Below are 19539 nucleotides of genomic sequence, written 5' to 3'. Positions count from 1 at the left end.
CACACACACACACACACACACGCGCACATGCACATGCACACGCACACACACACACACACGCACACACACACACACACACACGCACACACGCGCACATGCACACGCACACGCACACACACACACACACACGCACACACTAATCCAGTGAGTATTTGGGACAGATTAGATAAAATGTCATTGCGGGACACCCACTTGAGCTTTAAAACTTTTACTTAGAAAGGCACAAACTATGATTTCCTGGTAAATTATTTTTGATGCGAGAAGTAAAAATTGAAAGACATATCTCTCTTTTTTTCCTTCATGTAAATCAACAACATTTTTCAGCCATAACTCAGATATAAGCGGTGTGAAGGACTCTTCCTAGATCAGTCTTTATTAAGCTGTTTTCTTAATTGTTAATTTCAAACCTTAAGTTTTCCACTGTAATTGTTTTCTCTTTTTTCCAAAAGTGCAATAATAATAAGAGAGCTTAATATCCGTTTCTCTCAATCGTCCACAGTACCTGAGGCCAGTGACTGTGCTACAAAGTCCACATCGACAGACAAAAAGAAAGCTTGAGTGAGGAAAAGAACTCCAGAACACTAAAACATAAAAATACATCTTCAATGCAGGGCTTTGATTTTGAAAACTGATGATTCAATTACAAAAAAAAAAAAGAACGAAAAAAAACCCAAAAAACATAAAAGTCCTCCAAATTCTGTTTTATAGATGAAATGCTTTCTGTGTCACTCAAATTTAACATCAGCATAGTTCACCTTTTCCTCTTTACCTTGATCCCAAAACACACACCAAAGGAAGAAACGAAAAAAAAAAAATCCTACGGAGCAGATTTCTTTCACTTGAACCACTCGAACGGTTCACCCTGATCAACAGCCGACTGCTGGAACAACACACCTTCTTGTGGAATCTAGAATACATAGCTGTTTCAAACAGTATATTTTCTCATATTCACGCCACGGTATTCGAGTTTCATTGTTACAGCTTTTTTACTTTTTCCTCAAGCCCCCACGTTGTAATGCAGATACGTTTATTTGTCGTCGATAAAGGAATCAAGAGTCTGTTGTGGAGTCAGTAGAACTGCAACATTCCTTTAACTCGCCAGTAGCCGGGGAGCACTGAGAACGAGAAAGAGAGAGCACGAGGTACAGAGTGACAGCGGGAATAAGGTGAGAGGGATAAAGAGGTGAGGGGGGAACTGGAAAGAGATAAGGGACAGTGGGTCTGTGTGACCACAGTGACCACAATGTTTCAAGTTCTCTCCATTCTCTTCTATCACTTGTGCCTCTGGAGGGCTTTCCTCTTTCTCCTTTTGAAGAAACAACAGCACCTGCAGGAAAACAAAGGAACATTCCGATTTAGGAAAACAATACATTTGGAGACGCATCTATACAAACGAGATATATCAATACAGCAGACTGCTCGTTAGGTTTGGTGTTCAATTGATTGATCAATTCTAGATCAGGTTGCTCCAATCAAACTTCAAATGATTAGCAAAGAGCGCTGTAGAAAACATTTAGTGTGTTTAAATGCACACAGTTGGCCTTCTCCAGATTACTTGGGAGTTTTTGTAGTTGAGTTAGCGGATTAGCAAAACGTGATTCCTCCCTCCAGTGAGATTCCTCCTGGAGGAAGCAGATTCTTGGCCTCGTATACAGGTAACCGGGTTTCTATTGTGCTTGTTACAAGTATGCATGTGTCTGACAAAGACTACAAAGGAGAGATGATAGAGATGTGAAAGTAACCTGCATAAGGTCAGGGTAACAAATCCCCCCAAATTGTACTTGCAAAAAGCAATAGCTAAACCAAAAGACATTCAGTTGGGAATTGGAGATAATTTGGATTTGCTTCCATTTCCCTTGAATTTTTTGTGATATTGGGCTGTATTAAGAAATGACTTTACTTCCAATTCAACACTGGATGAGGACCGATTAAAATGCTATTAAACCCCAACTGCGAGCAGCACTGTCTTTTATGCATCTGGACAGCCGTTTCGTACTTGGTTTCGTCGGCCACTTCAACCTCGGCGGGAGCGGTGATGGGAGCGTTGGAGTGTCCGGCTGTGGGATCGTCGGTGTTCAGCTCGCCATTCGTTGAGCTCATCACCTGCACGAGAACAAAAAGGACACCAGACTGATCATAAACACGTACACGTTGAGCTGCTGACTGCAGGGTGGAGATGAAAATTAATATAAAAATAATTATCTCTATTTATCTGCCCTCTCAGACAGGGAGAGTAGTTCAGACTAAAGCAACTTCAGACGTTTTAAAGGATTGATTCACATTTAAAAATGAGGTTTGAGTTCACTACGACTTTAGTTACAGTATTTTAAGTACAAAATTCCCTCTGTGTTGCTATCCCTCCTTAGAAGAGAAACTGTGCCTACAGAAACATAAAGAATGGATTTCATACTAAAAAGACAAACTTGATCGAACAAAATCAAAATCAGACTGCTGAAGCATCACATTAGCTTCAGATCAACTTTGGAAGACATTTCAGCATATCGAGGAATATAAATCTTTTCCTTCCATCTCGTCTAGCATTAGCGTATTAGAACAGGAAGAGTAACGGCAAATACAAATGTGCTGATGTGCATGCAAATACTGTTTTAAGACAGACTTGCAGAAATGTGAACCCAGCCTTTAAATGCTGCAATTGTATTAGCCAACACTAGGTGGCATATTTAGGCCACATTTACTACAGAAGCCTCTGATTTCTTCTGTCCATCCATCTATTAGTTCATGTGTTTTTCAGTTGATTTAAGAATCTGTATTTCACGAGGTGTGCATGACAGTTGCTGTTGGATGTCATGTTGCGTGGCCCTTCCTGTGAGCTGCATATACAGCCAATGAGGCGAAAGAAGCAGTGAGAGCCAGCAGAACAGTCAAAGCACTGGCACACTGGGATTCAAACAGTGATGCAGACACACACACAGAAAGAGAGAGATTAAAGACGGAGCACCAGACAGACAAACACACAGGCAGTGTGAGAGGGGGTCAGACACACAGAACCATGTGGCTTCATGCATTAACCACCAGAGCAGCAGCAGCAGCAGCAGCAGCAGCAGCAGCAGCAGTACCTGAACAGAGCCCCCCAGCCGCTCAGCTGTGAGGTGCGACCCCAGAGTCTCCTTATTGGTCACTGGAGTGGGCTGAGACTCACTTCCTTTGGGCTCAGGCGACTTGACGCAAAGAGCAAAAAGGGTTGAGGCAGGTGGTCGTGAAGTGGGGAAAGGGAAGGGGGTGAGGGGGTCGAGGTGAGGGGATGTGGTGGGAGGGGGTGAGGGCAGAGGTGTGGAGGGACAAGGAGGAGGGGGAGTGAATGAAAACAAATACAAAAAAAATTATAGAAGACGTCTCCCAAGCAGAAGCAAGCTTGTTAAGACAAAACTATGTTAATAGAGGAGTAGAGGGAAGCAAAAATTGAATGCGAAGCACAGATCAACACACTAATAAAGTCATGCAGGAGTAAAAGAAAACAGCCTTGATCACCTCAACTCAAACTGTTTATTCACAATAACGGTCAATTGTCTATTTTATTGTTTATACTTAAACTTCATCTAGAAGCTAGTTTAGAGTACTTTTTTTAAAAACATTGGGCTTTCCTTTGCAGACCTAACTTCTTTTGATGCAGCGGACTGTTTTAACCAGGATGTTACAGGTTTGTACAGTACAGAAACTGGAGGTGGTGCTTTGCCAGCTTTAAAAAGGTGGCAAGTTGTTGCCAAGCCAATCACGTTAGACGAAGAATAATAAAAAGAGGTTAGAGTCCACTGTAATAAGTCAATCATAAAATCTAATTCACTCCCCGTCTGGTTTTACGAGAAACATTGAGTCAGACTCGTCAAGTAAAACAACATGATTGTTACCATGATTTGACTCCATCGGAAGGTTTTCGTAATCACTTTCTACTTAAACTCTTGAATCATTACCTCTCTACTCAACAAACAAAGAAAACAAGGCTCGGACAGCATGCCAAAAAAATAAAAAAATAAATTCCAAGTCAACACTTTGTCATACACCAAGCACGTCATTACTGGTATGAACAATGCAATTTGCATTTTCAACTCATGCATGCAATGACTGGAGCTTAGGGTGGCAAGGCGTGAAGAATAAACTGAAGGGGAAGAAGGTGCTTTATTTTACAGCAGTGCCTCATGATGGTGCATGTTGGTTCGTTTAAGTCTTATAGTCTGACGGAGAGCTTGAGGACATATGATGTTGCTGCCAGGCAGTCAAACTGAAGACAGTACGGGTATAATGTAGAAGTGGGACTGAATAGAAGCCATTTTTGTTCCAGGAAGTTGATTACTTGTGCACACAACAATAGAAGCCTGGCAGCAGAACTTGAATGACAGGCTTGGTTGGTCGGTCGGTAGGTCAGTTGGTTGATTGGTGGGTGGGTGTGGTTTGTGTTGTCGTGTTTTACTGCTGATGACCTCACCTGGTTTTTGGTCTGCTGTTGTGCTTTGTCTCTGCTGCTGGGCGGCAGCGGCGTGTCACTGGGGATGGGGCCTATCGGTGTGGGCTGCAGGTAACAACACAACAAGCACAGGGTCAAAATCAGGACAATTTAAAAGGCGATAAAGAGTAAAACTTTAGTGGTGAATTGAGAGGAAAAACTAAAATATTCAGCACCCATAATGTGAGCAACCTTAAGCAAAAATGATTTATATAAAAAGCAACTGCAGTCGTGAGACTAGACGGTTCAATCACAGGATTTTAGTGGATCGGGTAAGAGGCACTCACAAGTGATTTGCCGACCCAGTCGTATTCATAGTCAAAGACGTAGCCATTCCTGTCGAACAGATCAGTGAAGAGCTTCCTCAAGTAATCATAATCAGGCTTCTCAAAGAAGTCCAGCCTCCTCACATAGCGCAGATAGGTGGCCATCTCTTCTGTAGCAAAAGGCAACATATCGTTTCATTTGACATCTGGAAGAAATTAAACAACACAGTAAACAAAAGGGCAGCGGTTGGTTCTACTGACCGGGGAAGCTTTCACAAAGCACTTCAATGGGTGTCGCTCGTTTGGTGTCTCCAATTTTCTGATACCTCTCCTTCAAAGTATCTGCCTAGAAAGGAGACAGGACAAAATACATATTGCACTGAAAATTGGAGCAAATACTTTGCTGCGGCAAGTGTAGATGAATAGCTGTAAAATGCAAATGTAATATGTATTGGGCAATTGAGCTGCAGACAAATGCAAATCCTCTGGTTAGTCATTCTGAATCGTTGAATCATAACACAGATATGTACAGCGCTGAGGGATGTTGTTGGTGAAAATGATCTTAAAGCAGATTATGGAATAAAGGTACTTGTGACAAGTTAATAATAATGTTGTTGATGTCCACTGGATGACTCCCCGGATGACTCTTGCATAAAGTCTCCTTGTGGGACACATGATTCCCATGATAGGATCATTCTTGTCCGCTACAATATTATGGTATACATGGGTGTCACAGTGTCAATGTATGAACATTAAAAGACCCACTTTATACCGTGTGTTGTGAGAACTTGTTTTGGCCCGAGCCACCCAACATCCCCCACATTTATACATCCCTCACATTCATCGACCACAAGCTTCCTCCCACATAGCAAATGTTCAGATGAGGTGTTGTGTCTTGTAGCCTTTTCTATGTACACCTTTGATTTTGACGCCTGCACAAAGACCAGAAACTCTGCAGCTATAACCTGCCCTCCGTGCACCCGTTAGCAAGCATTGGTTTCTCAATGCTTTAAATTCTTCATCAGTGAACTGTTCAAATGCAAAGCAAGTGTGGAGGAGTCTTTGTTTGTTTGGTCACATGCTGTATAGATTTGATTGTGAGCACTTATGGTGAAACCTGCGCGGCCCAATTGATAATAAAAAATAACGACGAGTTACTTTATCAATAGGAGGAGAATATCAGCTATTATTTAGGATGTCAGAGCAGATATTCAGTCAAATTTCTCTTTACTGTAGATTTGTGATATAAACCCAATTTGGAAGAGTAGAAATTCTGGTGTGTGGGTTTGGGGTGATTGGTGCTGTTCTTACACAAGCAGTATGAGCTCTAAGGTTGGAAACTATATTTCATGATCTTTCATAAACAAACAAGTGAGATTAAAAAATAAAAAAATGCTGCAAATATATGGATTTGATGACATACGGGAATTTGTTGGCAAGTGGTTATGGTGCAAGTAGGACTAACAATCCCCCTCATGTCAGGTGTTTAATCAAAGAATAACAGACTTGGCACAGGGAACACCACTTTGCTTCATGTTGCCTCTGCCCTGTCATTTATACCTTATCATTGTGCATTATTCCACCACAACTGATATCAAGTTTGTGTTAAGCAACAGCAAATGAAACAATCACAGAGGTCTCAATAGTTTCTGTGTCCGAGTGACACAGAGGGTCTTTTAGGTTTAGCAAACAATACAGAGGCATCAGTGGGGAGACCTTGAAATGTCACCAGTGTGAGAGCATGATGTTGTTAACAACAGGCTCTCTGTTCCGAATGTCATGTGGACGATAGGTATAAAAGAGATACTGTATTGACAAGTGCAGCAGCAAAAGGTACATCTCTATGCTACGCATGAAGAGGATTACATTAGTCTGATATAAATCAGTATGTGGCAACATTTGGATGATGTCAAACAACACGCTACAGTACCTTTAGGCCCTGCCAGGGGAGGCTACCTCGGAGGAAGTACATGAACATGTGACCCAGTGCCTCCAAATCATCCCTTCTGCTTTGCTCTGAAAGAGACACAAGAAGATTCAAATGAAGTTACCTCTTGAGAAATACAAATAACTGTATAAGATAATTGTTTAAAATGCTGTCTACGTGTTGGTGATGTATTTTAATAATACAGTTAGGATTAAACCATTAAACTTAACTTGGGGCAAAAACTCAAATCTGAAGGGCTTATCAAACCACAGCCCTGCTCCAGAGACGTTCTTACCCTTTCCCAAGTGTGTGTTGATGCTCATGTAGCGTGCCGTCCCAGTCAGACTCTTGTGCTCCCGGTAGGGGATGTGTTTTTTGGTCTCGGGGTCGATGTACTCTTTGGCCAGACCAAAGTCAATGATGTGGATGGTGTGCTGCCTCTTGCTTCCCGGCCGCCCAACCAGGAAGTTTTCTGGCTTCACGTCTCTGTATATCAGACTCTTGGTGTGGACATACTCCATCCGTGTTATCTAGACGAGCAAAAAACAGGTCAATAGTAGTCACTAAAAAAGTAAAATCGCTCAATTATCCTGACAGTTTTTGAACATGAAATATTCCGAGCAGTGAGCACACGATGGATACACTGAAGACAGAAGCTTTCAGTAAATATCCTAGTTTTATTACATGATTACTGTCAGCTTCAGTTGAAAATATTTCAAATGTTAAATCACAACTACGGCAGTGTAAACAATGTCACAATACTTTGCATTGAGCATCTTAGCATTCCCTCCACTATACGTTTGTAATGTAGTCTAGGTTGCACTTTATTGTTCCGCTAACTCATCTAATTGAGCCTACACCTGCTGCCCCCCCCTTACCAGCTGTATGGCTATCATGAGGACGGTCTTGAGGGAGAAGGTGCGGTCACAGAGGTCAAACAGGTCCTCTAGACTGGGCCCGAGCAGCTCCAGCACCATGGCATTGTATTTCCCGCACGGACCAAAATAGTACACTTGAGGGATTCCCTCTGTGGAGACACAAAGACAGTTAGTGAACTCATGTAAAATATAGGTCTATTAATTGAATGATCACAATACAATTGTTGCTATGTCTTACAGAATAACGTGTTCTCTTTAATGGACGCTTTTATTGTTCTTCCCTGACAAGATTTTATTTTTTTTGATGTGGAAAAAAAAAAAAACAGAAACCATTCAACCATTCAGAGATAAAGGTGCAGAGGTTTATGCAACTGCACTGGTATGTAATATGTTTCATTTTAACAACTAAGTTGAGTATACAACACTGCAATGTTTTACTGGAATACTGAAGTGGCAAAATGGATAAACACATCAGTGTTTTGACAGTGTGAAAACACTACAGTATGTCCTTTTGTTGGAACAATACTACTTTCTAATTGTGCAAAAATATATATTTATCGAAAAACACCAGCAAATTTCCAATTTATTAATAATTAGGTGCAACAAAAGCAAGCAGATTCACCATGGCCTGCTACAGACTCTGCAGCTTAGTCAAAACAAAGTGAACTGCTGAGGCCTGTGAGGAACCAGCATCGTATTTCACAAGAACCCTTCGATAATATGCAACCGTTCACTGGAAAAAAGATACGCAACGCTACGTACAGACAAACAACAGACTCATTTATCTGGAACACTTCAGAGGCATTCTATAACTCATGGACATTTTTGCGTGATAATCCATCGACTCCTAATCCATCGTACCACTTCTCCCAAGATCAAAACCACCACTCTCCAGGTTCACAGTCCTCGCTATCAAGTTAGTCCTTGTCGAGTTGATTCTGTCACCAGGAAGCCATCGAAAAACCTTTGAACCACACTGTGGTGCCAAATGCCCCGTATCTACATGCCAGCCTTCTCCCTGAAAGATCAGTAACCATGAGACACCACATCGGTGCTGCTCCAACAGCACACAGGCAGATAAAAAGAGTCAAAAAATGGGAACGGCATTGAGAGAATGGGCAGGCACATTTGTACCGTACTTGTCTGCAAGAAAAATGTATGTGTGACACAGATAAAATGAGAGTTAAGAATGGAAAGTATTCAGTTTGGATTGTGCGTCAGTAGAGAGCCAGCGGACAGAGAGTTTACATCAGGGCAACAAGACATACTGCGCATACACGGAAGTAAACCGACACGCATATTCTCACACGCACACCTGTCTGCCCTTTAGTCTCTAGGATTTTCCAGGTAATGAAGCCAATGACAGATGAGGCAGTGACAAGAGGTCGCTGGAAGGGCTGACTCATCAAAGCTTGGCCCAAATCTAGAGGGCATTCAAAACACAGTCATCACAAGAGGAAAAGCACACAGTGTATTTTTATCTACTGCTGGTGGATGCGAGCAAAGATTGGGGTTATACAGCAGTTTCAAGCACTAATCTTGAAATGGCGGGTGGGAAATGGCCAAAGCACATTTTTGGGGGTGATTTCTGTCTAAACTTGAATGTATACTGTGATATAACTGGCCAACAGCAGCTGTGCAAAGTAGGATACGTGAGACTATGTGAAATGTGATGGCTGACACTAACTCAACCATAACAAAAGAAAACAGTGAAATTACTCTCCAGTGCAACAACTTGTCTTTAACAGGAAACCGTGAGCACTTCAAAAGCAACAGAATGATAAAGTGTCCGTGCCAACCATAATCAGGAAACAGTCTTATTTTTTCTTCTCTTCAATAGCTTAAAGCCAAACAAACCATTTCAGCAGTTGGCTTCTCTCAGTTATACACAATAAGCAAACTGAATCAGTTCTGTGATGATACACGTTGTGTAATTCTATTATGTAAAGTCATATCAAGAAATACATCCAACTGTGTTCAGCTTTACGGGACATGGTCTGGCTTTCATTACAAGCCCAGTTCAACGGTACTCTGAACCCCGCTGTCTCGACAATTTGAGACAATCCAACCCATTGTATCTACAGACAGACCTTCTGAGGCGACACAGCGAGAGAGAAGGCTGCATTATGTCAGCTGAAGACAATGTTGCCCTACAGTGAAATGTCAGAGTTATTGGCCAAAGAGGAGAGGGCTGGAGGAGGGAGGAGGGAGGATAGGGATTCAGATTTTGGTGTAGAGTGCAGTGAGAGAAGAAGAAGACATTTCCATTAGGCCCAATGTTCTGGAGATGTCCTCACGAGACTGAAATCTGAGCCTGGAGCTACAAACACAACATAACTCATAAGCACAACAAGCCAGCAAAATGCCAAAGGGCTGAATAACTAGTGGGGAAAGTCAATCATTAAGTAATACAATTTGTGGAAATTGTGTCAAATAATACGAGAATTTACAGCATGCTACTTTTTATTAATCATGGCAAAATGTTTAACGGTGCATAATACAAGATTGGGGGCATTTTGATTGCCTCTCAACGCCTGAGTCAGCAGCTCGTAGCTAATGGAGCTAACAGCACAAACTACGGCAAACATGCCGACAGAGCAAACCGTTTACTTGAGGGGGAACCGGAGGGTGGCCGCTACGCTTCAGTGACGACACTGTCGGTCTGGACGGCCTTGTCGGCTGTAAACGCCGTATGAGAGCAGAGCGGCGGCTGTCACAGCATATCATGCCCTCAACAGCCATGCTGGGGCCCATGAATATTCACAGGAATGAGGATAACTATCACAGATAAATTGTTCCAGAGGAAACCTCCCTATATGTGGTACTAATTATAGTAACATCCATACAATCATGTATCTAGGACTGCATGAGCTAAATCGACCAGTGAAATACTGTTAAATGATAGTTGGTTCCATAAACACTGCACAACCTCTCTGCAGCCAGTCACCTGACAGCAGAGGTAAAGTGACTGAAGCCACAAACTCCTCACCAATACAAGACCGCCATTACTGCCAAGAGCGACTGATACGCCACGTCTTTTTTTTCCAATTTTCACAAAAATATGTGAACTGAGAGGCACAACTCCCAACTGGTGTGATCTTAAGAGAATTAACCGTGTGCAGATAAGCTCCTCCTGGGCGTTAAGTACTGAGTCGTCCATGCTGTGACATATTTGAGGCTCTTGGTTTGAGCAGGACTAACAGGGTCACGTGTCCACATTTAGCATCGTTGACAACATAAGTAGATTTAATCTATCGCCTCGACTCCTCCCACGCTTAACAGTCAAGTGAGCCTTTCTGTCATATCATGGTGGAGTAGCCAGTCATCAGCTGGAGACAGGACCTCTCTGCTCTGTGGTCAAACTATAGATGCATTTTAAGAGTTAAACTACTGAAAGTGTCTCTATGTCAAACAATTGACAATGTCTAACCTTAACAGAGGATAAATATATTACTAGTCTGCATTGTATTTTTTATATTTAAAGTGCTTCCTCAATTGCAAAAAAAAGAAATTATGCTTGCTTGAGGTGATTTTTGCCTTTGTCAAGAAAATAATTGATGGCCAGCACAATATCAGGAAAATCTGTGAAAACAATGTCGTGTCAAACTAAGCTCAACAGTTAGCCTAGAGGTCAACCAATGGTGGAATTTTAAAGGCTGATGTGATAACGATAGTTTGGAGCACGAATAGTCAATAGTCGATTAATCGGCCGCTATCCTTCCCCTGTGAAAGAAACCCCAATAAACAATCAATCTGAATGAACAATATACTCTATTACCGAATGTACAAACTGGATAACTGTTGAACTGAACAAGTAGTAATAATTATAAGAAATAACTAAATAAGTAAATCTGGATCACTGAACATCAAAAACCAAGTGATTGATGAATCTGGAACAGAAGATCAACTAACCATAAAAAGGTGAGAGCCCTCGTATTTAGGAGAGAAGTGAAAGTTCATCTCACCGCCACATCAGCTGGAGTTTTACTTCTGTCGGCTACTTTTACATACACCGTTTTTAATAAACCATTTTTTTGTCACCCCGTATTCAATCCTTAGTTAATCACATGCACACAGATACTTTGAGCAAAATTGGACGTCATTATGTGTATGGAGCCTCTATATAAAACGAGTGGGGGGAATCTCTAGGCTCCTCAAGATTCAATGCCGATTCACAGGGCTACGATAAGATTATAAAAGGATTAGCAATTCTTCTTGATGCATCATCTGTTGCGTTCAGGGGCAGCGGTTAGGAACGGACAGCCCGGTGTCACAGAATTGTGACACGCGATCACAAATTTGAGAACAGAGTTTGAAATTTCCGATGATTGAGTTTTCTGCATCGAGTCAAAATCGTTAATGAGAGAATCGCAATGCATCCAAGAATCTATTCCCCCACCCCCTCCCCTATATAAAACGGTGATGTACGACTGCATGACTTGTGATGGCTGAGCAGCCATTGGCAACTACACCATTTCAAAAACCCTATCTGCACCAATTAGTCGATTGACCCTAGTACAGAGAGCTTTTGTTTGTCACAATTCAAGTGTTTGTGTAAAACAGAGGCGTGGATGACAGACTGCTGACAGAGCACATGGAAATATTGCTTTTCTACAGGATTGATGCTTGTTGAACAGGTATTGATAAAGTATTGGCATTTTACTCATGAAGGTTACTGCTTGCAGTGTACAATTGTGTGAAGCAATAGTGTAATAATGATCAGTGGGCATTTGGAAACACTTAGATGGCATCCTACCGGCCTGTTCTACTGTCGCGTGTCAGGGCTAGGAATATTGTTTTCATGTTGCACAACCCCAGACTTCATACAATAAGAGGAAGGCTGAAGGCCAGCAGTGGTCTCAATGGCAGAAGGGAAGGTCAAGATGTGTTTAATGTGCCAGAGTAAACAACCAAAGGCAGAGAGAGACAACGAGCCGGGACCAGAGGAATCCTATGCTATTATCAGACAAATACCACTAGCCATTAGCTTGTATGCGTCAGCCTGGATTTTAAAGTTTGGTTCAGCTGAATTGTCTGGCTCCTCCTAATCATGACGAAAGAGGAAAGACTCTGTCTACTATGTACGTTGACCCCCTCCCTCCCGACTGTTTTAGCAGTTGACGCACCACGTATATAAAGCAGAACATTGGCTAACCATAGTCCCTCTCACACATACGTGGGGAAAAAAAGTATTTAGTCAGCCACCAATTGTCCAAGTTCTCCCACTTGAAAAGATGAGAGGCCTGTAATTTTCATCATAGGTATATTTCAACTATGAGAGACAAAATGAGAAAAATAAATAAATAAAAAAATCCAGAAAATCACATTGTCTGATTTTTAAAGAATTTATTTGCAAATTATGGTGGAAAATAAGTATTTGGTCAATAACAAAAGTTCATCTCAATACTTTGTTATATACCCTTTGTTGGCAATGACAGAGGTCAAACGTTTTCTGTAAGTCTTCACAAGCTTTTCACACACTGTTGCTGGTATTTTGGTCCATTCCTCCATGCAGATCTCCTCTAGAGCAGTGATGTTTTGGGGCTGTCGCTGGGCAACACGGACTTTCAACTCCCTCCACAGATTTTCTATGGGGTTGAGATCTGGAGACTGGCTAGGCCACTTCAGGACCTTGAAATGCTTCTTATGAAGCCACTCCTTCGTTGCCCGGGCGGTGTGTTTGGGATCATTGTCATGCTGAAAGACCCAGCCACGTTTCATCTTCAATGCCCTTGCTGATGGAAGGAGGTTTCCACTCAAAATCTCACGATACATGGCCCCATTCATTCTTTCCTTTACACGGATCAGTCGTCCTGGTCCCCTTGCAGAAAAACAGCCCCAAAGCATGATGTTTCCACCCCCATGCTTCACAGTAGGTATGGTGTTCTTTGGATGCAACTCAGCATTCTTTCTCCTCCAAACACGACGAGTTGAGTTTTTACCAAAAAGTTCTATTTTGGTTTCATCTGACCATATGACATTCTCCCAATCCTCTTCTGGATCATCCAAATGCTCTCTAGCAAACTTCAGACGGGCCTGGACATGTACTGGCTTAAGCAGGGGGACACGTCTGGAACTGCAGGATTTGAGTCCCTGGCGGCGTAGTGTGTTACTGATGGTAGCCTTTGTTACTTTGGTCCCAGCTCTCTGCAGGTCATTCACTAGGTCCCCCCGTGTGGTTCTGGGATTTTTGTTCACCGTTCTTGTGATCATTTTGACCCCACGGGGTGAGATCTTGCGTGGAGCCCCAGATCGAGGGAGACTATCAGTGGTCTTGTATGTCTTCCATTTTCTAATAATTGCACCCACAGTTGATTTCTTCACACCAAGCTGCTTACCTATTGCAGATCCAGTCTTCCCAGCCTGGTGCAGGTCTACAATTTTGTTTCTGGTGTCCTTTGACAGCTCTTTGGTCTTGGCCATAGTGGAGTTTGGAGTGTGACTGTTTGAGGTTGTGGACAGGTGTCTTTTATACTGATAACGAGTTCAAACAGGTGCCATTAATACAGGTAACGAGTGGATAGAGGAGCCTCTTAAAGAAGAAGTTACAGGTCTGTGAGAGCCAGAAATCTTGCTTGTTTGTAGGTGACCAAATACTTATTTTACCGAGGAATTTACCAATTAATTCATTAAAAATCCTACAATGTGATTTCCTGGATTCTTTCCCCCCATTCTGTCTCTCATAGTTGAAGTGTACCTATGATGAAAATTACAGGCATCTCTCATCTTTTTAAGTGGGAGAACTTGCACAATTGGTGGCTGACTAAATATTTTTTTTCCCCACTGTAGCTGCTGGTTGCGCTAGCATTAGCAAGCCTGGAGCAAAAAATTAAGTTGTACATGAATGAGATTTGTTCTTCTGCAGTGGCAGTGAACACAACAAATGAGCCCACCAGCAATTGTGCTACATTAGGAGCGTAAAAAGTATTTAGGTCCTACCAACAGTGACATTAACCACAAGAAACAGTATGGCTACAGCTATTGACTCTCACTCATGGTAGAGCCTCTTGCCCAGCTACAACACTCTCAAAAGGAGCATAGATGTGCTTCTAGTGACTGTCGAGAGTCTGACAGTAGCTTCTCATGGCTGGTTAGCTCTGACTACCGGCTCTGCATCTCTGTCCATGCTACACTGAGCAGTGGTCAGTCAGTCTCCCCGTCTGTCTCCTAATCCCTCTGTACCTCCTACAGTCATTGCTCCTCACTTCTTTATTGCATTTAAAAAATATAATGCGAGAGAGGTTCTAGCAGAATTTGAGGCTGTAGTTACCTTTTAATAGACTAACTTGGCTTTCTTTAGGCTAAATTGTGTAATAAAATGTCAATTGGAACTTGGTACCTGTCCTGCATTTACTCAATTAAAAAGGACTCTGTCTGGGAGAAGAGACTAAAAAAGAACTGATGGGACATGAAGGTGCGGCTGGTTGCAGAATGGGAGATTGCACAGACCTAAACTACCTTTTCCTCTCATCAGTTTGACTAAGCAGTGGGGACAGGTTTGCATTTTTAGTCTGAATTAAAGAGTTGAGAGTCAACAAAATCGACACTTGCACCAACAAACTTACAGAAACACGGTGAGACTTTCCAGAAAAACAGCCAGCCAGCAGTGCTGTGAAAGAAAACCAAGCCCCGAACCCTCCCAACCATCTGACTCCGCCTCCTCTCTCACTCTCTGTCACTATCTGACCAGCCAGACCAGATCAGAAGAGCTGCTGCCCTGGAGCCTCAGCTATGCATCATAGCACACTAACGTGTTCTGAGCAGTGCTGGAGGAGAGGAAAGTGTCTGGGTGCTGTAGAGGTGGGATTAGAAACAAGGAAGCAGGCTTTCGTAGCATCCATTGGCTCCCACAGATGTGAGGAGACACATCCTGTGAAATTTAGCCCAAAGTAGAATGGAAGCTGTTGGAAGTTGATTTCATGCATCCGTTTCCTCCAATGGTACATATCCACATATGAAAATGCATCACGTTCTTTTCCTGAATAGATGCTGAATCTGAAGACAGAGGTCTCACATTGCGGCGCAAAGGAAAACTAAGCCGTTTCCTAATTGAACACAATCTATGGTAATTGGATGACTACAGAGGAAGGTAAATTATATTTGCACTACTCCAAAATGAAAACATGATTGAACAAAAACTAAATTTCCGACCTGACATTTAAAGGTTAAATTAAGTATGCACTAAAGTCCATGTTTTCCAAAAAACAAGGCAGAATAGTAAGATATGATCACATTTGATGCATTTCAGCAAAAAATGAAATCCTTGATGTAAACTAAATGTCTCACACAAGCTAAATCCAAAAATCTATACAAAAGAATCCACTCTGCTGAGTAAAACCAACATATTTAGCAAACTCCAAATCAGAGTGTGAACATTATAATTCAATCTTTGTCCCATTGCTAGCTAATTTAACTAAATAACAATAATGATAATGACATTGCCTTCTTTAATATCTCAAACACAAAAGTGTTTATCCAGCTGCACATAATTGTCTGCGAGTTTCCTCTTCCTGCATTCACATTTAACTCATTATGGTGTCGTCTGTCAGAGACTAATAAAGTACACACTGCATCTCTCTTACCTGAATTCCCCAACTGTTTGTAAAATCTATACTCCAAATGGAGCTGTGGTGCCCTGGACTTTATAGGTTCCTGAAAGAGAAGAGAGGGAAAAAAAGAAAGAACGGTGAGTGTTGAATAGAACATAGCCCACAAATCGGTCATTCAATAATCTTCCTCTGCGATGTTGGTTGGTTGGCTCAGTTAACCCTGCGGGGGGGAAACAGAGCATTGTGTATTCATTTAAAAGGTAATCTGTAAAGTCATTTTGAAACATCAATCCTTGCACAGCTTTCACAGAGTGAAGGGAATTCATAGCCTCACTACAACATCACTAAAGCACAAGAAAGTAGTTTGTAAGTGACAACCTTGCATACACATCAACAGGATAATCTTGGCCTGCAATTAACTTAAATACCTACAGTACACTGTTTTAGTTCCAATGCCTAATATAACTTAACTTCAGTCTCGGGTCAGACTTGTGGGATGGGAGAGGATAAAGAGCACTTCCAGCTGGTGAACAGCAGGTTTTTATGCCGACGTGGCAGATAATCAACCCGCTGGGATATATTCTTCATTATATCGCTAGCTCCAGCTTTACAACCTAAAGTGTAATCTGATTAACCCCACTCTTATGATGACAAAGGCATTATAGACAAACGTGAAGAGGACAGAACAAACAAACACACACCCAACTTAATTCCTTTCCTTAATCTTAAATAGCTGTGCCACAGCCTAAAGCCCCCCTTTTCACACTCTGCCAACCATACTGGCTTTACAGGAGTCCAAAGATGTACCATATCTTGTTTGGCATATCAGAGATTACTTATCAATTTGACAAACAATATGAAACAGCCATACATAACATTTGTAAGACCTTTTTTTCTTTACTTAAACATTTATGAAAATGTCTCACAACTTCTCAAGAGGTGCTTGAAGTGAGATTATATCTTTTCCCATATACATCTGATTCCAAAGCACTTCTATTTCAAATTATATAAACTAAAAGCTGAAAACTTTTAAGCTCCCACATTCACTCCATTAAGCCTTTATTAAATCAGAAGCATTTCTCTTCTGGTGCCCTCCTAACACGTAGGAGTGCACACACACAGTATGAGCTGTGTTCAACACAGTAAGGACCTTCCTCTTTCATCCTTTTCAATAACCAGTCTCAGTCCTATGGGATCACCGCTGTTTCTGCTTTGTACAATTTGTGGAAGTCCCAGATATCCCAGGACACTAAACGCCGTCTGGGTTCATAACATCATCCGGAGGCGATCGGTGAATTTCATCGAGCTGTATTCACTGTATCTAGCAAGTCGAGTGGTTTACTACAGCTGTATGAACACAAAATAAACATATTTTGCTGTGATTTGATTGCAATAAACAGACGCCAAAATAACTAGGTAATGATGCTGATTTGTAAAAAGGTTGAATTCATGTTTTGTTAGTTCTCTCCCCAAGACGACAACCAAATAACTTTTTCTCAATAGAGCTCGGATCGATCGGTGCTAGGCTATGCTAACATTGTAGCAGCTCCATCAACACTCATCTAACGTCATCTCGGCGTAAATACGGCGTCTTTTTCATTGTTTGTACCATATGGTTTATACACATACATTTATACATAGTTTGGTCCGGTCTCTACTAATATGAGGTATCGTAGAGCTCTGGGTGCCCGCCTGCGGCTACAGTATTTGTTTCCTGATTCAACAACAGCAGGACGTCAATGATGACAGGAGGAGCATCTCAACGGCAATAGGCTTTCGCAACACAGCGTCAAGCGAATTTATCGCCCGAGTAAATTTTGCCTTTACTCGCGTCTTTGCACTGACTTTGTATGTAAAGTCTGTTTGGCGTAAACACAACATACAGCACAATCCGCTCTGGATGCTAGCCAGAGATGTTTGGATGTTTTGAGGTGAAGGCAGACAGAGCAGGAGCCCTATGGTCCTTTCTGTGTTGCTGAGATTTCTATTCCAACACGTCTGTTTGAAGTGGAAGGGTCTGTGTCAATATCATCAAACACCCGATTGGCTAATGTTAATGACCAGTTTTCTATGCTTGCATGTCGTCTCAGAAGGACAGGGAACATGCAATGGCTAATAAGAGAAATGCATTGATATTTTATCATTTTTGTTATATGCAGGCATGCAAACTCATCACAGAGATTACATAAATGTTTTTCTATTATCTGTTGAGAAAAACAAAGATTTCCAACATCCTGCTCCAACGTGATGCCAACAAGAAAAAGTGCCAGAGAAGTAAGCAGCCTCTGTGCATGCTGGGGGCTAGAGAGTGAAAGACGGGAGCCAATGCAGAGGAGCGGAGGCCTGTGGGAGGAAGACACGTGACCCGTCTAGGAGGCGGAGCGTCATCTACCGCCCACATGGACGAGCATGTCACCAACAAGGCCATGCCAATGAGGAGAGGAAAAGAAAATATGAAATATATAAATAATGAGTCAAAGCAGATGGCGCCAAACCACAGGACCCTAAAACAGCTTACAATAGGAAACAGAGGCTTATGGCAGCTTTACGTACTTAAGGGTCATCTCTATTCGTAGCAGATGGGCTAAGCTATGGCTGTGCAAATGACCAGGACCGAGCTGCAAATGTCTGATGTAACATCATCGCATATATGGCAGGGATTTTTCACAGCCCCTGCTCATATCAAATAATCTTTGATCTGCTCCCTGTGCAGACATGCTGCCAGGATATGGCAGGGCAGCACTTTTGTAAAAGGGAATGTATTCTGGGTATTGCTGGGTGGTATACCGATTCATCCAGTATACTGGTTTTAATTTCCTGTGCAATTTGTATTTTTCATATACAGCCGTGAAGAGCGCTACGACCAGGGGGACCTGTGAATGCATTGAGAGGGGTATCAACTGTGTACCCTTTCCACGCATGGTTATAACACTGCAATTAATACCCACAACTAACTCTTTGACAGGGTAAAACACCATGGCACACAACAATTTGTGACACAAACAACGTGCAAAATTAATAGTTGTACATTTACAAATTTACACCGCCAAAGGGGTAACTTTATAGCTGCTAGCTAGCCACAAAACAGTTGGGAGAGGCTCTGTCGCTACGGCACATTAAAGAAAAGAAAAGAGAGATGGAGGTTGAAGAAAGTGAGTCCGGAGATGCACTACAAGAACTTGAGTTCGAGAGAGGAGCTGCGTCTGTTTGGAAGTTTTTTGGCAGTAAAAAATCCAAGACATCGTGGAATACAGAGTGCGATTGAGGTTGTTGAATTCAAGGGGCCAGAAGGACGGGACCAATGATTATGACGAGACTACAGACAGCAAATGATTATGACAAGACGACAGACAGTCAAGACGGACGGGATCAATGATTATGACAAGACGACAGACAGCCGAGAAGGACGGGACCAATGATTATGACGAGACGACAGACAGCCGAGAAGGACAGGATCAAT

General features: G+C 42.1%; 1 protein-coding gene across 5 annotated transcripts in view; it reads right to left on the bottom strand.

The window, feature by feature from the left end:
* Positions 1-67: 67 nt before the first annotated feature.
* The window catches only part of csnk1g2b (casein kinase 1, gamma 2b), a 32478-nt gene continuing 13006 nt past the window's right edge, over positions 68-19539 (bottom strand). For 2 of the 5 annotated variants that reach the window (XM_031859486.1, XM_031859487.1), the window contains exons 3-12: positions 16113-16182; positions 7531-7679; positions 6948-7182; positions 6656-6741; positions 4987-5071; positions 4747-4895; positions 4442-4525; positions 3078-3179; positions 1997-2103; positions 68-1327 (exon numbers count right to left, since the gene is read on the bottom strand). In XM_031859486.1, the coding sequence (XP_031715346.1) occupies positions 1273-1327; positions 1997-2103; positions 3078-3179; positions 4442-4525; positions 4747-4895; positions 4987-5071; positions 6656-6741; positions 6948-7182; positions 7531-7679; positions 16113-16182 (1122 nt within the window). In that variant the 3' untranslated portion in view covers positions 68-1272. The remainder of the gene's footprint in view (positions 1328-1996; positions 2104-3077; positions 3180-4441; positions 4526-4746; positions 4896-4986; positions 5072-6655; positions 6742-6947; positions 7183-7530; positions 7680-16112; positions 16183-19539) is intronic. The other 3 variants (XM_031859488.1, XM_031859489.1, XM_031859490.1) reach the window with 3 other exon arrangements.

The sequence above is a fragment of the Anarrhichthys ocellatus genome, unplaced genomic scaffold (genome assembly GCF_004355925.1).
Source record: "Anarrhichthys ocellatus isolate YVR2014 unplaced genomic scaffold, GSC_Weel_1.0 scaffold22, whole genome shotgun sequence".
NCBI classification, from domain to species: Eukaryota; Metazoa; Chordata; class Actinopteri; order Perciformes; family Anarhichadidae; genus Anarrhichthys; species Anarrhichthys ocellatus.
Note: the sequence above shows the minus strand (reverse complement) of the source record. Positions and strands in the feature narration are given on the sequence as shown.